Source organism: Erpetoichthys calabaricus, chromosome 3, assembly GCF_900747795.2.
Source record: "Erpetoichthys calabaricus chromosome 3, fErpCal1.3, whole genome shotgun sequence".
In the NCBI taxonomy this organism is placed as follows: domain Eukaryota; kingdom Metazoa; phylum Chordata; class Cladistia; order Polypteriformes; family Polypteridae; genus Erpetoichthys; species Erpetoichthys calabaricus.
The window spans coordinates 229721864-229744830 of NC_041396.2; the positions used below are offsets into that span (position 1 = coordinate 229721864).

General features: G+C 36.9%; 1 protein-coding gene across 2 annotated transcripts in view; it reads right to left on the reverse strand.

Annotated features, from left to right (window-relative positions):
• adgb (androglobin) overlaps nucleotides 1-22967 on the reverse strand; it is a 225479-nt gene that overhangs the window by 75088 nt on the left and 127424 nt on the right. For both annotated transcript variants that reach the window (XM_051924853.1, XM_051924852.1), the window contains exons 21-23: nucleotides 18750-18888; nucleotides 12658-12789; nucleotides 7081-7174 (exon numbers count right to left, since the gene is read on the reverse strand). In XM_051924853.1, coding sequence (XP_051780813.1) covers nucleotides 7081-7174; nucleotides 12658-12789; nucleotides 18750-18888 — 365 coding nt within the window. The remainder of the gene's footprint in view (nucleotides 1-7080; nucleotides 7175-12657; nucleotides 12790-18749; nucleotides 18889-22967) is intronic.

A 22967-nucleotide genomic window follows, 5' to 3' on the forward strand; every position in this document is an offset into this window, starting at 1 on the left:
TTTAATATTATCTCACTGTCATTTTATTATTACTTTAAAATATTTTTTGTAAAATAAGTAATAAAACATTATGCATTTTTGCATCAATACATATTTCCATTAATGGACATTTATAGTGCAAGTTCTAATTTGCATGCAAAATATGAACATCAGTAGGAGGACAACTCCTTCTTAACTCAAGGGCTGCTTGTATTTTGTTGAGATATTGAGAGAAACTATCCTTTAGCTAACAAAACATGCTTTATAGACTAAATGGTTTCCCCTTTTTCACACTTATATTTCTAAAATATTTAAAAACAATAACTATGGTTGACAAGTCTCCATCGGAGATTTAAATTATTTCATATTAAAGATGTAGATCCATATAAAACTAGGTAAATGTCTGAAATTTAATGATCACAAATGTAAAAAGAGTGTCATGTGGCCATGAAAAAATCAGCATAATCTTCAAAACTGGCTAGACAATTATTAGGTAAAATTAAATATACATATATTGAACAACAAAAATCAAAACAGAATTAAATAGAATTTGACTATACAGTATGTATGTGGTAATTCAATGTTATCATTTTATAAGCATTGTGCATAATTTAGAAAAGCTGAGTTAGTCCATTGGACATCTAGGACAGTGCTCTGCTAGCAATGATATCTATATATGTTTTTTGTTTTAATATTTGAAATAGTGTTTTAATAATCTAAGTGGAATTTCCCAAAGTATACTAAAAATATGAGGGGACAAAAGGTAGGGAACAATCTTAAACAATAAGAAACTACACTTAAAGAGCTGCTGAAGTCTAAGCATCAATGTCAATGAGGTGGTATGGTCTGCTGCAGATTAAGGTTGAGGACATAGACAAAGGCACCAATAAACCAGTTACCCCCAGGTCAACGTCCAGCCAGGTGCTCAGCAAGTGTGGAGACACAGCTGGCAGTGAAAGCTCATTGTTTGCTAGTGGCAAATCCAGACAAGGGGGGTGCTTGTTGTCTCCATCAAAAACCCTCACAAACTCCCCCATGTTTTAATAGCATCGATGCCAACTGGTTACGTAATGCCATCAGAGCTTGTGATGGATGTAAAAGAAATACATTGTAAATTTAAACAATAATTTTTATCTAAAGTTAAAAAAGAACAATAAACAGTTGATTTTCAATAAAATCTGTTGAATACAGATTACCGTATATACTTGCATTTAAATTCTCCCACGGATAAGTCGGGGCTTGATTTTACAGTATAATTCCCGGTATTTTATAATGTCGGTCGTATAAGTCGAATGCTGAAAACTCACTCTATTGATCCAGAGATTATGATATTCTAACGCCCACCTGAGAGAGTAACCATGGAGCACACAGCCTTTTTTTCCTATGTATTGTGCCTACATGATCACACGGTAACACCCGAACTATTCCGAAGCAACGTTTGCACTGTTTTGTGTTTTTTTGTATCTCACACCCTCATACACCTTTATTGTAAGAGCATCCTTTATCTATGATGGAGCGTTCGATCAGAAGAAAATATGAAGCTGGTTTTAAATTAAAAGTCATTGAAGTGGCGAAAGAAATTGGTAACTGCGCTGCTGCAACAAAATTCGATGTGTCTGAGAAACTGGTGTGAGATTGGAGGAAGCAAGAAGATGTAAAAATAAAAATGAAAAAATTAAGTGTCGCATTTTTGAATGGGCGTACAAGTCGGGGTGTGATTTTGTGATTGATTTTTCGGGTCTTATGTGAGTATATACAGTAAGTACTATTTTCGGATAAATACACTAGACCTATGGTTCTCAGACTCAGTCCTGGTGACCCCACCCAACTACTGTTTTTTTTATTGGACTCCTGGCCTAATTAAGCAAAGCTGGTATTACCCAATTTCTGTGTTTTAGGCCCAACATAGAAGGTACAAAAACAAGTTTGGTAAATCTTTATCAGAATGTATGTTACATGGGGATAATTAGTGTTTTTTTATCTTGTTTTTTTAAGATTTTCACCAGCTGTTCAGGTTATTTACTCGACTATTAACCAATGAGCACATTAGCGGGTCTGACACTGAAGCAGTTTGTAGCATTCAGTGTGATTTGCCTGGCAGTCTGCTCTGCTAGTTGTTATTATTATGTTACCATTAGGGGAGCACAGAGAAAAGGAAAATTGGTAGTAAAACAACATAAGAGAATTAAGCATTTAAACCTGTAGCAGAAATACAATTATTCTTAATTGTCTTATATAGTAAATGTAAAAAATCACACAGATGTGCCTTTCTGAATGCAGAATAAAAGAAGAGATAAAAAGACCAGCTAATGAATTGAAATCTTTGCTTGCGAAAACTGTCTGGAACAAAAACCGAAGTGAGTCTGAGAACCACTACACTACACTCTTTCTTTGGGGGACTATGTGTAGAAAACACACAGTTATTGCCAAAGTCTGTTCTGCCTCCTCAGATGAAACATATGGGGAGCAAAAGCTGACCCAATTTTTAGGATTTTGAGAAATGCCTCAGGACATTTTCTGCTTCTTTTGATAGAGGGGCAAAGATTCTCTTGCACTAGATGTGACCCTGAAGCATGGCAGGCAGTCTGTGGAGTTCAGATATACCCATGGAGGTCAACAGGGATGCCAGGAGACCTATCTCTCCTGGCCATTTGACTCCGAGACCAGCTATTAAAAAGAGGCTGCAGAAAATTGCAGGGAACCTCCTGAAAGTCACAGGTGGTAAAGGAACTCCTGGCAAGGACCCCCGACTTATAACAGTCAGTGTTTCTGCTACTACAAGAGTTCCCACTCTGATAATCGGGACATATTCTGTCCTGATTGGCATTAGTTATATATCCAATTAATGGGATCTATTGGGACCTTTGGTAAACATTATCGAGCTGTAATAAACTATACAATTGAGCAGCAGAAGCAACTTTACCATATCTATCTATCTATCTATCTATCTATCTATCTATCTATCTATCTATCTATCTATCTATCTATCTATCTATCTATCTATCTATCTATCTATCTATCTATCTATCTATCTATCTATCTATCTATCTATCTATCTATCTACAAGGATCACCTCCCTGTGTCAGTACTTTATGGAACCACCTTTTGCTTTGATCACAGTCACGAGTCGGTTGAGATTCTACTCTAACAACTTTGCACATCAAGACTGAGTAATATTTACCCACTTGTCTTTATAGAACTGTTCAAGCTCAATCAAATTGAATGGTGACAGTTAGTTGACTGCAATCGTCAAATCATTCCACAGATTTTCAATAGGGTTTAACTCTGGGCTCTGACTAGGCCACGCAAAGACATTCACTTTTTTCTCCTTCAGCCACTGTGTGGTCAACTTTTTTCTGAGTGTTTCGAGTCATTGTCATTTTGGAAAGTGAACCTTCTTCCTATTGAAAACTTTCTGGCAGAGGGCAGCTGGTTTTCTTCAAGAATCTGATCGTGTTTTGCTCCATAATTTTTTCCTTCTATTTTGACAAGTACCCCAATCCCTGCTGCATAGAAACACCCCCAAAACAGAATGCTGCAACTTCCAAGACTTACTGTAAGTATGGTGTATTTTGGATGGTGAGCTCTATTGGCTTTTTGCCAGATACAGCGTTTGGCATTTAGGCCGAATCACTCAATTTTGGTCTCATCTGACCATAACACCTTTTTCCATTTGGCCTCAGAATCTTTAAGGTGCATTTTGGTAAAGCTCGATTGAGACTTAATGTGGCCTTTCTTGAGGAGTGGCTTTTTTCCTGCGTCCCTCCCATACAGGCCACGTATGTGAAGCATTTATGATATTGTTGTCACATGCACACAATAACCACACTTTGCCAAAAATTCCTGTAACTGCTTCAAAGTTGCCATTGGCCACTTGGTAGTCTCTTTGACAAGTTTTCCTCCTTGCTCTTCCATTCAGTTTGGAGGGACAGCCTGATCCGAGGAGGGTCCTAGTAGTACTAAACACTTTCCACTTCTTGATTATTGATTCCTAGGGGTTGATAAAGGCTTTGAATTTTTTTTGTATCCATCTCCTGACTTGTGCCTGTTCACAACTTCATCCCTGAGATCTTCTGACAGTGTCTTGCCACCCATAGTTGATTGTTTGCTTTCAGTTGGACTTCCAAGCACTGGAATGATCCAGGAATAGCTTAACGAATCAGAATGATTACAGTTGATCGCAGGTGGAAACCAATGAACTTGGTGTGCAATGGAGAAGGTGATTACTTACATCTGATTGATATTATGGGGCGGCACGGTGGCACAGTGGGTAGCACTGCTGCCTCGCAGTTAGGAGACCTGGGTTCACTTCCCGGGTCCTCCCTGCGTGGAGTTTGCATGTTCTCCCCGTGTCTGCGTGGGTTTCCTCCGGGCGCTCTGGTTTCCTCCCACAGTCCATAGACATGCAGGTTAGGTGGATTGGCGATCCTAAATTGGCCCTAGTGTGTGCTTGGTGTGTGGGTGTGTTTGTGTGTGTCCTGCGGTGGGTTGGCACCCTGCCTGGGATTGGTTCCTGCCTTGTGCCTTGTGTTGGCTGGGATTGGGTCCAGCAGACCCCCGTGACCCTGTGTTCGGATTCAGCAGGTTGGAAAATGGATGGATGGATGGATTGATATTATATGTATTTTTTAAGTGGGGGTGATCCTTTAAGCATTTTAGTGCTTTTGTTTTTTTTTTATTTTTTACTTTTTGTTTCTGAACTGTTGTTATTATACCTTTCACTTGACTGTTATAATCTGCATTGAGCAAATGCAATTGGCAAAATAACTTTTTGCGTCTGTCTTCCTTTCAGGCTGCAAAGCAACAAAATGTGAATATTTTAAAGGGGGTGGGGGTGATTCTTTCCTATACACACTGTGTATATATATATATCAAATTAAACATTTTATATTTATTTCAAACAGTATTGCAAAAAAAATGACCCCGCCACCATCATATGGGGAAAACTGCTTAATATTTCTTTTCCTTTTTTATTATTTTGAGAAAGCAAAGAGAATTATTGTGAACCTTATAGCTGGAATCACAAATGTGGTGTCTTATTTGGTTCAGTACTCCTCACTGGTCACAATCAGTACAAACAGTACAAACAGCAGCCACTTGCCCCCCTTGACTAATGGATACGGTTATATACTGAGGTAAGTTCCTGATCCAGAAACCTAAAAGTGATTGCCTGACGATCAGCAGATGGACTACATTTCTACTCTTGTTTTTAAAGTTTACTGTTTTCTGAGCTTAGTCTGAAGATCCAAAACGAACTCAGAATATGTAAATGTATGAAAGTCAAATTTTAGACATAGCGACTGGAAAGAAGTCATTTTTGACTTGTGAAAACTGTCAGTATGCAGTATATGAGGAATACAGTGAGAGTCATGGCATTTCTGAAGCACAAAACATCAGACACAATGAATATATTGTGTAAATAAAATCTATTAAGGGTTAGAAAATTAGTGCCCAGAAGTATGACAGCACTTTGGGCTCTTTGGAGATTTTGGCAATCAAGCAGTAACTCAATAAATACACTGTACAAATGGGATCCATTAATTGTGAAGCAGAAGCAGCTTTAACAAGTCTTCTATGTTAGCTGCAATTTAAAATGAAAAAGCACAATATTCTGTACAATACATATTGTGTCTTGGTTCCCTACATTTGGCGTGAACTGGAGAGTCTGGTAGAATGTATAAATCAGAACATGTGTGCCTTTGAGACATGGTCAATCATAATTGATTTTGGTAAAAGCTTAAGGGATGGACAATTACTGAACCTCACTGAGACTGACAAAAAATGTTTTAAGAGTAAACAGCTGTATTGTGCTCTTTATTTAACAGCAGAACAGCCACAACTCAATTTCTTTTCACAGGAAAAAGGTATATGATTTTAGTCCAACAGGTTATCTTTTAGCAGGCAGTAATGTGTAATGCCAAAAGCACTTGCCAGTAATTTCCAAGGGTGTCAGCTCAATTACACACCCTGACATACTGTGTATCATTTAATCTGCCTGTGTTCTTAATAAAAAAAAGAAAATGTATGTAAAACCATATCACTCTGAATTGGATTAAGCAGGTTTGAGAATTTTACATTATATTATGTAGGTTAGCTTTGCTTTTGAATATGTGACCTAGAATATAAATGCAGTGTTTGTCAAAAGTTCATACTGAGACCATATAATGCTTGTAACTGACTCAGGCTATATGGCCATCACAAAGTAACACATGAGAAATATGGTTTTATTCAATAATAGAGACAACTATTTTAAAGACTACATACTTATATGTATATACTGTATATGTATGTGTATATTCAGTATGTATGTGTATACAGTTAAGGTTTGCCTCAACCTTCTCCAGATGAAATCTGAAAAGGCAGTCTAGATGCTTTAGAGAATCTTCTCAACCCTTTGTCATAAGACAACCCTAGGGGAATCCTGTAGGTGTCTACGCCACTTAGTGCAGTCCTCTTAAAGACAATGGAAAACTTCTTGTCAGGTGATGTTATGGTAGTATAAGACTGAAAGTAAGAACCAACAAAAAAGTTCACTTCTGACTTTGATTGAAGAAGGAAGTTGGCCTTGGAGATCGATCCAGGCATCAACTTGTGAACAAAGAGAAACTTTCCCTGATAAATAGGGATAGCCTGTTAAATGTCCCATGTTCATAGTCAAACAGAATTTTGAAAATAAAACATGAAAGAATGAACCTATGGTAAGAGGGAAAAGCCTGGGTATTATTAGCCTGGCTATAAATGAAGTGTTATATTCAGAACTGTCATGTTTAAGGTGGCACAAGTATGGTATGACAGCATTAATGAAAATGTTTGTGCTATAACTGGTAGAATGCTTTTAATGGTCACAATATACACACAAATACTGTACACATACAACTACAGAACAAAAGAAATTTGAAAAACAAGAAGAAACCATTCAGTCCATCAAGCTTGCTTGTTTAGCTAATACCTAAGCTGACCCAATATTTCATCCAAACATCTCATATGTGTATTTGCATATCTGTATGTATTTCAGTCCATACTCATTCATATTTCGTTATTTACAAAACAATATCTATATATTTCAAACTGTTATAATAATGTATTTCTTTTATTCATTACCTTAATAATGTCACTGCATGCTGCTCTATATTTGGCTCCATTACTAACCATATTCTTTGTAGAGCTGTTGTGACAATTTCATTATCCTTTGTTCCTAAATGAATAAATAAAAATATATTCTATGTCAAAAATAACGACTTACATTAACAAACAAAAATATATTTCATATTGTCAAAGTTTTTCCCTAAAATATATATACAATAAAATGTTATGTATCACAACAGTTCATTAATTTGCATGTTGTTTTCTAGGGACTATTCAGTCCATGTTGGCATTAACAAATCTGCTTTCATACAATCCTGCAGATTAGCAGAAACCAAAGCCTGTTGCAAAGAAATAGACACAAGGTGGAACAACAAAATGGCCCATCATCACTGGGCACTCAACTCTCTCTCACACCCAAGCTTATACAGAATCTAACATAACATCAGAACATTAAAATACTTGTGCAGAGAACAGGCCAGTAAGCCTCACAAGCTTACCAGTCTTATTTACCTAAACAGATCAAAATAACATCAAGTCGATATCTGAAGGCCCCTCAAGTCCTGCACTCAACTACACTACTTGGTAATTTATTCCATCAGTCTTCACATGAAAAGAAACATTCTAACATTTGAGCAAGATGTAACCTTACAAGTTTACAACCATCCCCCAGTGTTCTTGTTGAAGAATTTATTTTAAAATAACAACTGGGATTCACTGCACCAGTTCCCTTCAGAACATTCCCTTCATGTCACCCTTTAATCTTCTTTTGCTTGAACTAAAAATATTTTACTCATACCTCTTAGTCCTGAAATCAGCATAGTTGCTCTCGTCTATCTTTTCTCTAGGACTGCTATATCCTTTTTTGTAATATGGAGACCAAAACTTCACATAGTAGTCGAGATGAGGTCTAATCAGTGTGTTATAAGGCTTAAGGATAACCTCCCCTGACTTGTACTTCATGCACTGTGCTATTTAACCTAACATTCTGTTAGCCTTCTTAATGGCTTTTGAACTCTGTCTTGTGATAGTGAGGACTCCACTATAGTTCCTTGAACGTTATAATATTTGCTTTCAAGTTTCAGACCTCCCATTGTTTATTCAAATCTAATATTTCTACTTTCTACATGTAATACCTGACATTTACTTAAATTAAATTTTGTGGGCCATAAATCGGCCCAAGCCTGTATGGTGTCTGTAACAATTTAGTCAATTTTACATTATCTACTCTTAACCCACTTTTACCATCACTTAATTCTCACTGTAACCCATTACTGACACTGTTAACCCAAGTTTGTACCCACCCACATACCGTACCCTAAAACTCCTACTTCTTTTTGTTTGATTAATAAAGTTACCTGAGGTACCTTATCAACTATCTTTTGAAAATCAAAATGAATAATATCATATGCACCTCTCGGACTGTATGCTTTTCTTGCTTACTCAAAGAATTCCTGAATAATTAAATTACCCACAATGCAAGTTAAGACTTCTTGCCCATGGTAACTTGGATCAGTTCAATCATCCTTTTTTTTTTACAATGGCATAAGTAGGAATTTCTCCAGTGCGCAGTGATTTTCAAAAAACAGACATCAAGGGTTTATATTTGTGTCCCTCAACTGCCTCAAGCACTCAAGGATAAATGTTTACTGGTCCTGGTGATTTGTTAAATTTTATCCTTTTTAATCTAAGCAGTACTCCTCCACTACAATTTCCAAGTCACAAAGTACCTCTTTAGTAGTTACTGTTACTTTCAGGAGGTGATCAACTTCTGCACACATTTAAACTCAAGATAAATACAAATTTAGAGCATTTGCAAATTTACTTCTTATATATTATAGCGCGCTTTTACCATTCCTAACACTCTTCATCTATTCCTTGACTGTTCTTTTACTACTAAAATATTAACAGAATCTCTTCGGGTAATCATTTGCCTTTGTTGCTGTTTTTTTCCAATGTGCCTTTTAGCTTTCCTAATATCCATTTGAACTATTCCTCTCATGTGAGTTATTAGCCTTACAGTATTTGTCTTTTACAGCTGTTTGTTTATTTGAAACTGTTTTTTTAGCTCTGTATTTATATACCATGGAGTTCATGGAGTTCTCATTAATTTCTCGCTGCATTTTAAATTTTGGTAAATTTGCCCAGCACTATATACAAAACATTTTTAATCCTGCCCACCATCTTTTCCATTGTCATAACACTTAAAAGCCTATCACAATTTATTTTATACAAGCTTGGCCACATCTGCCTAAAATTGGCCTGCCTACAATTAAATGTGGTTTTAGTTTTTGAATATGCTCTGTGCCAAACCAAACTGAAATGTACCATGCATTAAATTATGGCATTTTACAATTAATAGTATAACTTGAGAGAATGTCTTTAGGTGAAGAGCTGAAACCAGACACTCCCAAGTTAATGTAATTCATCTGACCATGGGACAAACATGCAGCTCATACCCAGACATTAATCTAGTTTGTAACTGGAGAAAAGACAGTTTACATATGAGGGGAGATCATTTAGTCTTCAAGCACTTCTGGTTTGCAAATATCAAAGCTTTGATGAAATATAGGAAATACAGTGATAAACTTTCATTCTGACATGTTTTCTTTTCTTCAAAATATACAATGTTGCTGCGTAATTTTAATTATTTACTGCAACTAACATGGGAAAAGAAAAATACATAAGAAAAGGCTTTTCATTTTCAGCTGTGCCCAAAATGATCCTCTTTGATCATTTCCTCTTCTCTACCTGGTCAAAAAATATGGTCACCTTGTAATTTTCTTAAGTATGCATTTCTTTTTAAAATGCTATTGCTTTTTGCTATTTGAAGCCTTGCTTTCAGCGCTGTGAAATGTGTGTATAGCACCAAAACAAGAGAAAAAACAAAAAATGAAGAGGCAGTATTAAAAATGAAGAAAGACTTAAGCAATCATCACTAAACTAGTGTTTCTACAGCTTACTGAAAAGTCCAAACAACTCTTCAAACCACACTCTTTGGTGTGCTATTCCAAAATGTGTATAAACCCAACTGGGCTGTGAATCAACACTCGCAACTTACTGCACATTTGGTCATCCAGGGTCCCATATCTGATATCTATTGCCACTGCCATATAACTATTCTAGAAAATGTAGTGCAAAACTTAAAATCATGAAATATTTGTAAAACTAGTTCAGGTTAAGTGTAAAGAAACAGGAAACTTATGCACTGGCAAAAACTTATGCACTTAGCTTCACTTCTAAAGAATTGTACCGCCATATCCATATCAAACTTAATTGTCCACAAAGTGACCAGTAAGGTCATCCTTTGAAATCACATTGCCTGGCCTGTCACTGCTAATAATACTGAGCGATATAAGACTGGAAGCTTTAGAAGACAGCTGTGGCTGTGAGGGCAAATACTGTCACAGAAGACAGCATGGAAGGAATGTAGGGCTTTAGCAGGCAAGAGAATTTACTAAGATGAAATTATTTTTACTGATTGAAATATGACATAAAATAAGTAAGACAAATTGTAAATACCTGTAATGTCTTCGTTATATAATTACAAGTTGCATTGTCAGCCAAGGGTGATGTAATTGTTTGAGTTACTGGCGCTTTTCACCAATCGACATTCAAAAAACACTTCTTAAAATCTTAGCAAAAGCACCCACCTTTTATTTTACGAGTGATGTACGAGAGACTTATTTTTTACTTTTTAGTACACTTTTTAACTTAATATAAGCGTGGTTTTTAAAAAGTATTTTTTATATATATATATTACCTGTAATACTATTTTATTACCAATAAATGTAAGAAAGCTAAAAGCAAGTGTGCTGTTGTTAAGTGTTATTTTCTTATTTGTTCTTCATCTAAGATCATTACCAAAGAACATGGTCACAAATAAAACAACACTAAAAGCAACAGCAAGCATTGGTGCTGCGAATGTTTAATGACATTTAAGGGGTAAAGGCAACTGCGGTCATTCAAAGTTCTCTTTTAACAGTTGAAATCAGTCTGAGGCAAATCCTCCCTAAGGCTGTAACTCATAACATGCTCATCCAGAATCACTTCCATAAATAACTTTAGCCCATTTTGACAACTATGTGGTTTATGAAATGTAACGGACTGAAAAACAGTGACAGGAGTCAGAAACTCCTATTCAGAAAAAGTTTGATATTAAAGTGATTATTTAGTACAGCTTTTTTATTGTACTGTATATTACTTGTGCTCTTCATGCAGCAAGAAACGTGAGTCCAGATAAATTCAACATTTCTGTGAAGCTTTGAGAGATTAAATAGCACAAGTTAACTAATGAAGGTAATAAAACACTTGAAATGCATGAAAATGAATTGGGTTAAAGGAGACAGATACATAATATTTAAAGTGAACAACTGAAACATTATAACCTATTTAATCCATCACAGTAAAATTCAGAGGTCTGATATAATATAAGAAGGTTCTTTTAAATTAAATATATCAAAATATACAGAAAAGTCTAAGAAACATAGGTATTGTAACAGCTCCTACCACTAGGACAATCTGGATAGTCTCTACTGTGCATTTGAACAATACTTACTGATACAGTTTTAAAAAATCTATACTGCTTACACTACACATGACTTCAAATTTGATGGGAACAAAGCTTTTCACTAAATGGACCTGTGACTAAATCATTTGTTCCAGCACAGGTAATGGGACAGACAGAAGATTGTTCTTTTAGCAGGGAAAGGTCTTCAGTATGGTTTGGTTTAGGTATTTGTTTTGTAACTTTTGATCATCTCCTGGAAGTGACTTTTATTAGCTGTCCCTTTGATATCACATGTCCCTTGCAGCAGCTCAAGCAGGATTCCAATCGAAAGTAAGTGCTGCTCGCCCATTAAAGGATTTTTGGAAGGAAAAATGCACCCAACATGTTGCTAATCAGACATTGAGCTAATTTATATGTATATCCACTTTACATTATGTGTTGACAAAAACAGGATGGTCTACCAAAAGTGTCATCATCCCCAGGATGGTCGTGAAAAACCTTAAATGTGCATTTTACTGATATCTTGGGTTTAGATTTTAATTGTGCAATGTGTGCTTTTTACTGACATCTCGTGTTTAGATCATAAACGTGTAATGTGTGCATGATGATTTCAGGGAAGGTATTCATCTGCAGTTCAACATACATTTGAACAAAGTGGTAAGAAGAAAATTTCAGCCTGGATATAATTATAAATTACATAATGCAATTACAAACTTCTGATGTGATAATTACCTGCCTTCAAAGTAATCTGCTGTAGAGTCTAAGCACACCCATCATTATGTTTTTGATGACCATGCTGGGAAGTAGCAGAAAAAAAGCCTAACTGACAAAATCAAAAATAAAACTCTGTAGGAACCTAACTTTGAAACAGTCATCTAACATTCTCTTAGCAGTGTGTTATTGCCTTGCATAATCAGCTTTGAATTTATGTGACCCCCAAAAGAGTCAGAGTTCTGAAAATTCAGTTTTGAAACTACATACAGAATGAAAATTTAATATTACAAATATTATTATACCTGTATCAATATATGAGAATACATAACTGATATTTCCTTCTAAAATGTTATCATTATATGCATACATACCTGGCTTTCTTGCTCTCTTTATTTTACGAATATAATACCTTCTCCATTCAGCCTGTATGACAGTCACTGCTTCTATTTCTTCTTCAGTTGCCTCTCTGTTAATCCACTGTTCTGGGGTTTCAGTTTTAACACCTAGGAAAAACCAAAACATAGTTGTCATGGTGTAGGATTTAACTTGAACACCAAACTCTTGATAACCATTCCAAAATCCATGCTTAGCCAATTCAAAGTTATATAAGAAAGAAAATTTATTAACAAAAGCAGTTAATAACAGGAGCAAGGAAAAGGAACAATACACCAACATATTAAAAACAAATTGCAAGATGTCAGACCTTCTTATAAAACAAAAGCACCTCCATGTCACCAGCTACCTCCAAAATCCAAACTTGCCAGTGAACTTACTGGAACAGACTTTTAAGCACAGAACCATGAACACTTCTGAGAAAACTGTCCAGGAATACTTCTAGGCTACCCGGCCACCATTAAATTTACTATTTATGCCAGTGTGGAACTGCCCCTCATGGTACCAGCTGTCCCTGTAAACCTCCCAAACCTTTGAGTTGTACTGAATCTTGTTCCCCTCAATAACTGGGGAACATCAATATTAATAAAACTATTATCACTAATTTTGGAATTGTTACCAGTCTAACATTTTATATATTGTCACACATGTATTCCTGAGGTTCACTTTCTAGGCTCATCATAGGTAAGCACTCTTCCTACAGCCCCGAGAAACCAACCAATGAGGGCAAATGACTCCTCCTCTTTAAGTCTGTCAACTGTAGAGCCAAGATGCTCCCTGCAGGGGTTGTATCATTCTGAAGAGGACAGAGCACAGAACGGAGCTCTCACCTGAATACTGACTGCTCTACAGAGCAATGAACCACTCTGGACTTATTTTTCTTTGCTTTTTTGTGTTCTGTTGCCATTCTACATTCCATTGAGTGCCTTTTTATTATATCTATACACAATATCACTATCGCTCACTCTGTCATGCTCAGAAAGCATTTGATAAGGTGCTACATGAGAGGCTGGGCATCAAACTAAAAGAAGTGTGAGTTCAGGGTGATGTTTTTAGATGGGTGCAGAATCGGCTCAGACACAGGAAGCAGAGGGTGATGGTGTGAGGAACCTCATCAGAATTGGCCGATGTTAAGAGTGGTGTTCCACAGGGGTCAGTGCTAGGGCCACTGCTATTTTTAATATATATATATATATATATATATATATATATATATATATATATATAAATGATTTAGATAGGAATATAAGTAACAAGCTGGTTAAGTTTGCAGATGATACCAAGATTAGTGGATTAGCAGGTAATTTGAAATCCGTCATATCATTGCAGAAGGACTTGGATAGCACACAGGATTGGGCAGATTTGTGGCAGATGAAATTTAATGTCAGTAAATGTAAAGTATTACATATAGGAAGTAAAAATGTTAGGTTTGATTTAATGTCAGTAAATGTAAAGTATTACATATAGGAAGTAAAAATGTTAGGTTTGAATACACAATGGGCGGTCGGAAAATCAAGAGTACACTTTATTTGAAGGATTTAGGAGTCATAGTGGACTCTAAGCTATCGACTTCCAGACAGTGTTCAGAAGCTATTAAGAAGGCTAACAAGATGTTACTGTAGGTTATTTAAAGTAGCACAATGTGTAGAATATAAGTCCATGGGGGTTATGCTCAACCTTTATAATGCACTAGTGAGGCCTCATCTGGAGTTCAGTGTGTAGTTCTGGTCTCCAGGCTACCAAAAGGACATAGCAGCACTAGAAACGGTCCGGAGAAGAGCACCTAGGTTGATTCCAGGGCTACAGGGGTTGAATTATGAGGAAAGATTAAAAGAGCTGAGCCTATACATTTTAAGCAAAAGAAGATTAAGAGGTGACATGATTGAAGTGTTTATGAAAGGAATTAGTACAGTGGATCGAGACTGTTATTTTAAAATGAGTTCATCAAGAACACATGGACAGAGTTGGAAACGTAAGGGTAAATTTTGCACAAACATTAGGAAGTATTTCTTTACACAAAGAACGATAGACACTTGGAATAAACTACCAAGTAGTGTGGTAGACAGTAAGACTTTAGGGACTTTCAAAACTCAACTTGATGTTTTTTGGAAGAAATAAATGGATAGGACTGGCGAGCTTTGTTGGGCTGAATGGCCTGTTATCGTCTAGATTGTTCTAATGATACACAATATGTATGCATGGAAAGAATCCATGGAGGTCCAGGAAAGAACCCTGGGTACCTCAAAACTAGTCCTGCTTTTTTGCAGGGAAATACTTGGAGTCCATAGGAAAAGGTAATGCACAGAAACGTCAAAAGAAATGGAACTTGGAAAACCCCTCCAGGGACCTACGCAGCCCTGTACATTGATATAATGGAAGGCCACAATGGATCTCGGGCAATTCAACTTGGCTGCATAACTGATGATTTAATGAAGAGGGCCCTAAACCTAAATATTACAAATGATCCAAAGAACAATAGTGTACTGACATCACAGGGAGGTGGCAGTTCAAAGTAAGATGAAATCAGATGATGGATCATGGTTGTAATAGCAAGTTATTATAATAAGAAAATAAATAAACAAAGGCCAGGGTACGAGACGAAATTTTAGAACGAGAAACATAGCCAGAGAGAGTCAATAACCAGAATAATTAATGTAGCCCAAGCCAAAATGCAATATATGAAGTCAAGGAATTGAATAAATTGAAATCAGGAGATATGTTAACAATAATAATGTGAAGTTTTTTACATTTATTTTAATTTATCCATAAACCCAGACAATTACGAAGTATACAATGCTGACATTTACACTGTCACGGTAACAACATCATGTGTCACTCACTCCTGATCATCTTGTCTACCGACAACTTGGTTGCCCTGCATCAAAAAGATCAAACAATGGTGGCACCCATAATAACATGTGATGGCACCTTGGAAAGATGAAATTCAAAATGAAGTCTTCAAAACATTTTTAATTAAAAAAAATGATCTGACCATTTAATTGACCTCTAAATCCCCTAAAACAATATCTCCATTTTTAGAGGCCAATAAAAGAGTTGAATAGTATAAAACAAAGTCCAGATCATGATAAAAAGCTACAAGCACATATGTACAGACTGCGTGAATTATTCTGGCAGATAAAGGAACAGCCTCACTAATGAACTAAGGGATTGATTTTGGTCATATTACATTATTTATCCTGCTTTTCAATATGTGATATTTGATCACTATAGTAATTATTTTTTGTACTTTTTATACTTTTGTTTAGAAAATATATTTTATCTTGCTAGAATTTATTTTTTAACCAATGCAGCATTTATTTTTTAACCAATTCATTTAATTTGTGGTCAATATCAGATAGTATAGCCCTTATATTCCTTAGTTTATTGGCCACATCTCTTACAGCCTCCACTAGTGCATTTTGTGACTCCAGAATAGCGTCCGTCAGCATACAGCCAGATGGTCGCCTGGCAGTTTCCGAGGCAGAGATGTGTGCCCAGCCAGCACCTGAACAGCAGCACCATCACCGCCTGGAGTCACATTCTCGACAAGGGAGTCAGCTTTTGTAATATTGTCTGAAAGAGAATAAACAGATGGTGGGCTGCGACTCGCCTTTTCACGTCGACTTTGAAATATGACCACTACTTTCTTATTTTGGGCACTGTGCGACTTTCTGAATTTGAACTTTGGAATGTCTCCGCCATGCTGTTTTACTCCATCAATTTCCTTTTTTGCTTATACCACTGCTTACACCAACAAATAGTATGTTTTTCTTTGCCTCTACTTCACATTAGCTTAAGTTCTTCTTTTTTCCACATACTTTTGCCATTGTCTTTTAGCAAAACACTGAATGGAAGGAGCTATTTATATCGATTTGCATATTCAAATATGCAAAATTTAGGGAGTAGTCGAGGTGGAGCTGTAGGTGCGTTCAGGGCGGGGCTGTTGGGGTGAGTGGAACTTGGTGTACGCACAGTTGTATTGCATCTGAATTTTTTTGTGTGTATGCACATTTTAAGTTATGTCCAGATGCCATGTTTTAGTGTGAATTCTACACACAGCGTTATACATGAGGCCTCTGATCTCTTTGGATGTGGATTTTCTTGATACTCCAAAGCCTCATTATGCACCTCTCACGAAATACACGGTTTGATTTGTGCCTCCTTGTGTCTGAAGCTTTTCCCCAGGTCTATGCTTTGTACTTTAGTATTTCTGATCTAATATTTTATTTTTATCTCTACCCAACATGTATGTAACTCTATACAAGTTAGTGCTGCAGTGCTGTTTATAATCTTCCATTTTCAGCATGGGGGACATATTTCTGAATTTCCCCATGGCATTGATAAAGTTTACCTAATCTAAATATTAACAGTTATTTGTTTTCATTTTATGGACTCTAGAGTTGTTTGTATTAACTAAATGAAAAGCAAAATTATTTAGCTAAATACATTCGTCCCTTGTTAATGCTACTGGTAAAAGTCCACACATGTTTAATACCCATACATCCATTCATCTTGGAACTCATTTATAATTCGGAGTCACTGTGTTTACCCTGACAACAGCAGAACAAACAGTGATAAAGTCTTGGATGGACCAGCAGTCCATTGCAGGGCCCACATCCAGTCTCATTTAAAATTGGGCCAATTTATCCATCCATCCATTATCCAACCCGCTATATCCTAACTACAGGGTCACTTGGGTCTGCTGGAGCCAATCCCAGCCAACACAGGGTGCAAGGCAGGAAACAAACCCCAGGCAGGGAGCCAGCCCACTGCAGGATCCACACACACCAAGCACACACTAGGGACAATTTAGAATCGCCAATGTATCTAACCTGCATGTCTTTGGACTGTGGGAGGAAACCAGAGTACCCAGAGGAAACCCACGCAGAAACAGGGATAAGATGCAAACTCCACGCAGGGAGGACCTGCAAACCCGGGTCTCCTAACTGCGAGGCAGCAGTGCTACCCACTGCACCACTGTGCTGCCCCGCCAATTTATAGTTTGCTAAATGTTTCTCAAATATGGAAGGAAAACTATGCTGCTGGCAGAAGCAGTGACATCTTAACATTTAACATTTTCAACATGATTATTTATAACTACATGTTGTAAGCAAGATTAAGCTAACCAATCGGACCTAATGGGAAACTAAACATGCAGGGTTGTGAGGTAAAAGCTAATGATTTAATGGCTACTTGTGCTATAAATCCTTACCCAATGTGTTTGTGACTTTTAGGTACATCAGGTGTGTATGTCTCACCTTCTAGTTGAACTGTTACAAGCCTCTTAACAAACACAGGTGGTAATGTTACCTTAATGTTTGTAGCACATTATAAAATAAAATAGACAAATATATAAGAATTTTAGGAACAGCACACACAGCTTTTAGTTTCTCCCACTTTTAGCCAGAAAAAAGTAGTTTATTTCTAGATCTGGGAATTGTACTTTTTTTTCGACATTTTCTGCATAGGAAGTGATTTAACCAAACTAAATACTGATTACTTAACTATAATGGCTTTTGGAGCCATTCATTTCTATTTATGAGGATGCAGAGTTTTGAAGGATTTTCTAGTATCCAACTATCTACAGAAATGAAAGCCTGCCTGAGGGTCTGTTCATTCCTTCTTGATTTATCTGAATACCCGCTCAGTGCTCCTACAATTGCTGTTCTGCCAAATACCATCCTTTTTGGTTTGGTCAGTGTAAATCAGAAGAACTCTGCATGATTTAGCTCTACTAATGCACAAACCATTTTTCTTTCAGTTTGTTCTACTAGATAATTGATTTTGTGAAAGCAGAGGTGTACAAAGCTGTCCAATGAACAGTAGAATGCAGGCACACTGTTCTGCAGTGCAGGTCAAAGCCACACTGCAGATGCTATTACACGTTGCTTTAAAAGTGCCAAATTTCATAAGTAAAATAAGTGACTGTTTGTCTGGGGTACCTAAAAATGATTATTTTGGATGTACAAATAAGATGTGATGTTGCTGACTTGGTGGAGACAAGGCTTCCAGAAACAGACCTCTCAAGGAGGGGCTCTGAATGAAAACTGTGTATGCTTAAAGTACTTACTTGTAAGGCTGGGAGATTCCTTGAAAATAGTGCAGTTGGAAGAATCACGAGTAAATACTTTGATGGCAAACACGTCTTCAAAGGTTAAATTATTCCCAAGAGCTTTGATGAATGTATACTGCAGTGCATTACTGAAAGCCTAAAGTGAAAGAAAGGGAGAGGAAAAGCTCAATCAACAACAACAAGGTATTTTCGTATAGCCCCAAATCACACAAAGAATGCCTTAATGGGCACTAACAGGCCCTGTTTAATTGAAGCTTTGACTCCTTAAGTTAACATTAAAAAAAAAACAACCTTGAAAGCAAAAAATGATGAAATCTTGGGGTGGGCAATTCAAAGAGAGACTCCATTCCAAGGACGTTGGGTGTGCAATGGATTCAAAAAATTCGATAAATATAACACACAAAACTGTGTACAAGTAGTCCTCTTCTTAGAGCTAGAAGGCCAATCTATCATTGCCAGCTCAGAAATATAATAAAATAATACAATTTAATTTGTTCTTGCATAGCACTCCTCACCTAGTGCAGGCACAGAGCACTACAAAAACTCTTAAGGAAAAATGCAAGAATTGATTATACCAATCACTAAATAAAGAACTAGCACATTTAAAGATACAAATTTGTTAAAATACAAAAAAAAAAAAGTAGAAACTAAATAATGTAATTGAAAACTGCCAATATCTGTCCATTTATTACTTTATATACTCATGTTTAAGTTCTCCCACGGATATGTCGGGGCTTGATTTTACTGTATAATTTCCAGTATTATAATTCCGGTCGTATAAGTCGAATGTGGAAAACTCACGCTATTGGTCCAAGAGATTATGATATGCTAACGCCCACCTGAGAGAGTAATCACAGAGCACACTGCCTCTTTTTTTATGTATTGTGCCTACATGACCCAAACTACTCCGAGGTAATGTTTGCACTATTTTGTGTTTTTTGTATCTCACACCCTCATACACCTTTATCGTAAGAGCAATCCCTTATCTACAATGAAGCATTGGATCAGAAGAAAATACAAAGCTAGTTAAAAGTTTAGGTCTCTAAGGATAAGTCTGATACTATGCTCAGATGGCAGGGAAGGACAGAAAAAAATTAAAAACCCTAGCTGGTGAGATACTGGAGCAAAAAACAAAATCTGAAGGGGTTCCAAGGGCAAAATGATGTCCAGCCTACTGGGCATTCTTCTCAGTGCAAATGTACTGAAGTAGTTCCTTATTGTTTTTTAAACCTTCGTCCTAGGAGATTTGGCGCAGTGGGGCTCATGGACAGTTGGAGTATATGATTATGTTCTAACATCACAGGCAGCTACACAGTTCTTTGATTAGGTGGTGGTGGCACAATATACATACAACAGTGAATTTGATTTAAGATACATGCAGTAAATATGCATACAAAGTTGCCCAAAAGGAAATAATGAAAAGCACCCAACAGCTGGTACTATTGTATTTATCAGCCTAGTAACTCCAGTTATATGTAGGATGTTTTTTTTTACATCCCATCTTATTCACATCTTTCATTTCTACTATCCTTTTTATGATCTCTCTATTGTGTCTGACCTTAAATAGGATCTTCAACCTTCAAATTCACTGAAAACTATTCTCGGTCTTTTGTATCCTATAAGATAGCTCTATTTGCTTTTCTTGCATAGTTTTAAAACATTTTCTTTCATACTTTATTAAAGTATGAATTAAACTATGCATATTAGTGCAATATACACTATAGTGGTGGATCCTTTCAGAACTTGAACTGATGGCAGGAATACAAGACAAGGACCTAATTATATGAGAGAAAAACACACACCGGCAATGACAATACATATGTGAGAAGATGGGCAACCACAAGGAACAGTAAGCCTTTTGTGTGCTGGGTGCTCCTAATATATTAAATACAATGGCATTACCAGGACATTACCATGTAGTGAATTTGGATAGTCAGGAATTGCAACCAAATGGCAAAACAAGGGAAAACTTTAAAACCGATTTTCACTGGTTGGGCAGATGTCCCTTTTGGGTGGACACTATACACTCTACACTCCACCTGTGGTCAATGGGCATCATTCACTCAAGACCACTGGTTGGCATGAGGCCAAACAGTTTTAAATGGTACATGATAGGGAGGAAATGCCAGCGGTGGGTGATGATACTACAAAAATACAAACCTTTCTACTTCAGTGCAAATAAATGTAAATTACCTTATATATAAACGTCTATGTGTGGAAGTGTTTGTGTCTGTCTGTCCTGCCCAGAAGTACAAGGCTACGGCATGAAGCTGAAAAAAGCAACTCCATCACCAAAGTGAAACCGCTGACGAAAGACAAACTCGCTTAGCCGCTAATAAAAAAGAGAGGTGAACACATCGGCAAAACGAAACCTTTGAGAAGAAAGAAACGTGCTTAGCCGCTGATAGACAAGGGGTACGAGCATGTCCGCAAAATGGAACCGCCAACTCTGCATTTCAATTTTTTTTCTGACGATGTCAATAGTTTCTAAGAGCCCAGACTTTTTATAGCACAGGCTTACACAGCTAGTGACATAATAAAGGCTAATTTCTGTCATGTTAAATATTGTAATTAAATTGCATATTAATTACTTCAGAACTACAATTATGCATGGTCTTCAGATTTTGTGAAACAATTTCACTGTGAAGTTTGAAGTACGGGGTGAAAAGATCAACATCACGTGAATTAAACACTATCAGAGTGAGAAGTATTCTATTGATGAAAGCAGCTCTACAGCTATGAAGGACAAAGAATTGTGGGAAATCGAGGTATAAAGCCCCACCCATTTTTGCAGAAAATACCTCCCATACTTAATGACTGCAATAATGAATGCTACCATACAGTCAGTCAGTCAGGTATTGTCCAACCCGCTATATCCTAACACAGGGTCACAGGGGTCTGCAGGAAACAAACCCTGGGCAGGGCGCCAGCCCACCACAGGGCACACACACACCAAGCACACACTAGGGACAATTTCAAATCACCAATGCACCTAACCTGCATGTCTTTGGACTGTGGGAGGAAGCCGGAATACCCGGAGGAAACCCACGCAGACATGGTGAGAACATTCAAACTAGATGCAGGGAGGACCTGGGAAGCAAACTCAGGTCTCCTTACTGTGAGGCAGCAGTGCTACCACTGCACCACCATGCCGCCCATGCTACCATACAGTATACAGAAAAATGATATTCTTTACTTTTTAGTTTAGTTTTTTTTTGTGTACATCCTACATGAGGCATGCTTTGTAATGAATCTTTGGATGTTTTGAAAAGCAGAATCTAAGAAACTGCACCTTTTCATTATGAGTTAAGGGGTGAGGAATTTTTCTGGAAGCGTTTGAGTATGAAGTCAAGGGTGGGACACTTGCAGAACTCATTTGTGTATACACCCACACTCACACATGCATGGCTAATTTAGCATTAATATTAATCTAATACACATTTTTGGAAGGTGGGACAAAAACTGGGATATGGCCCAGAAACCTGGCCTGGTCTGTATCTGTAATGTGTGGCATCTGCATGTTCTTCCTGTGTCTGAATACATTTTCTCCAAGTTCTCTAGATTCTTATCATATACCAAAGATATTCAGTTTAGGTTGACGGGTGACTCCAAATTCACTCCATATAGCTAAGTTATGAAGAAGTCCTGCATTGGACTGCTCTTGTCCAGAGCTACAGTAGATCCTGCGCTACACTTGATTATGCTGGGGTAAGCTTTGGCTACCTGTGGCTCAGTCATGGAATAAAAGAATATGATAGATAGATAGATAGATAGATAGATAGATAGATAGATAGATAGATAGATAGATAGATAGATAGATAGATAGATAGATAGATAGATAGATAGATAGATAGATAGATAGATAGTGTCAAACATATACGAAAGCAGAGAAATCCAAATTGTTGGTTTGGACAAGAAACAATATTCATGAAGCATTTGCTAATTTGGACACCAGTGAATCCATAATTAGTGTGCCTGAGATATTAGTGCACTAATATCTGTTATCAGAAAGTGTGGAAGAGTCTGCCATCTACTGTGACTCCTTCATCGCACACAAGAGTTTAATGAGCACAATCAGGAATTTGCAATTGGAGCCTGGAACACAGAAACTAAAAAAACATTTCAGTGATATGTGAAAAGGAATTTCAGATGTTCTGACCTAACAACCTAACTTGGTATGTTTTCTACTGTAAAGACTTTTCTTTCTGCTTTGTA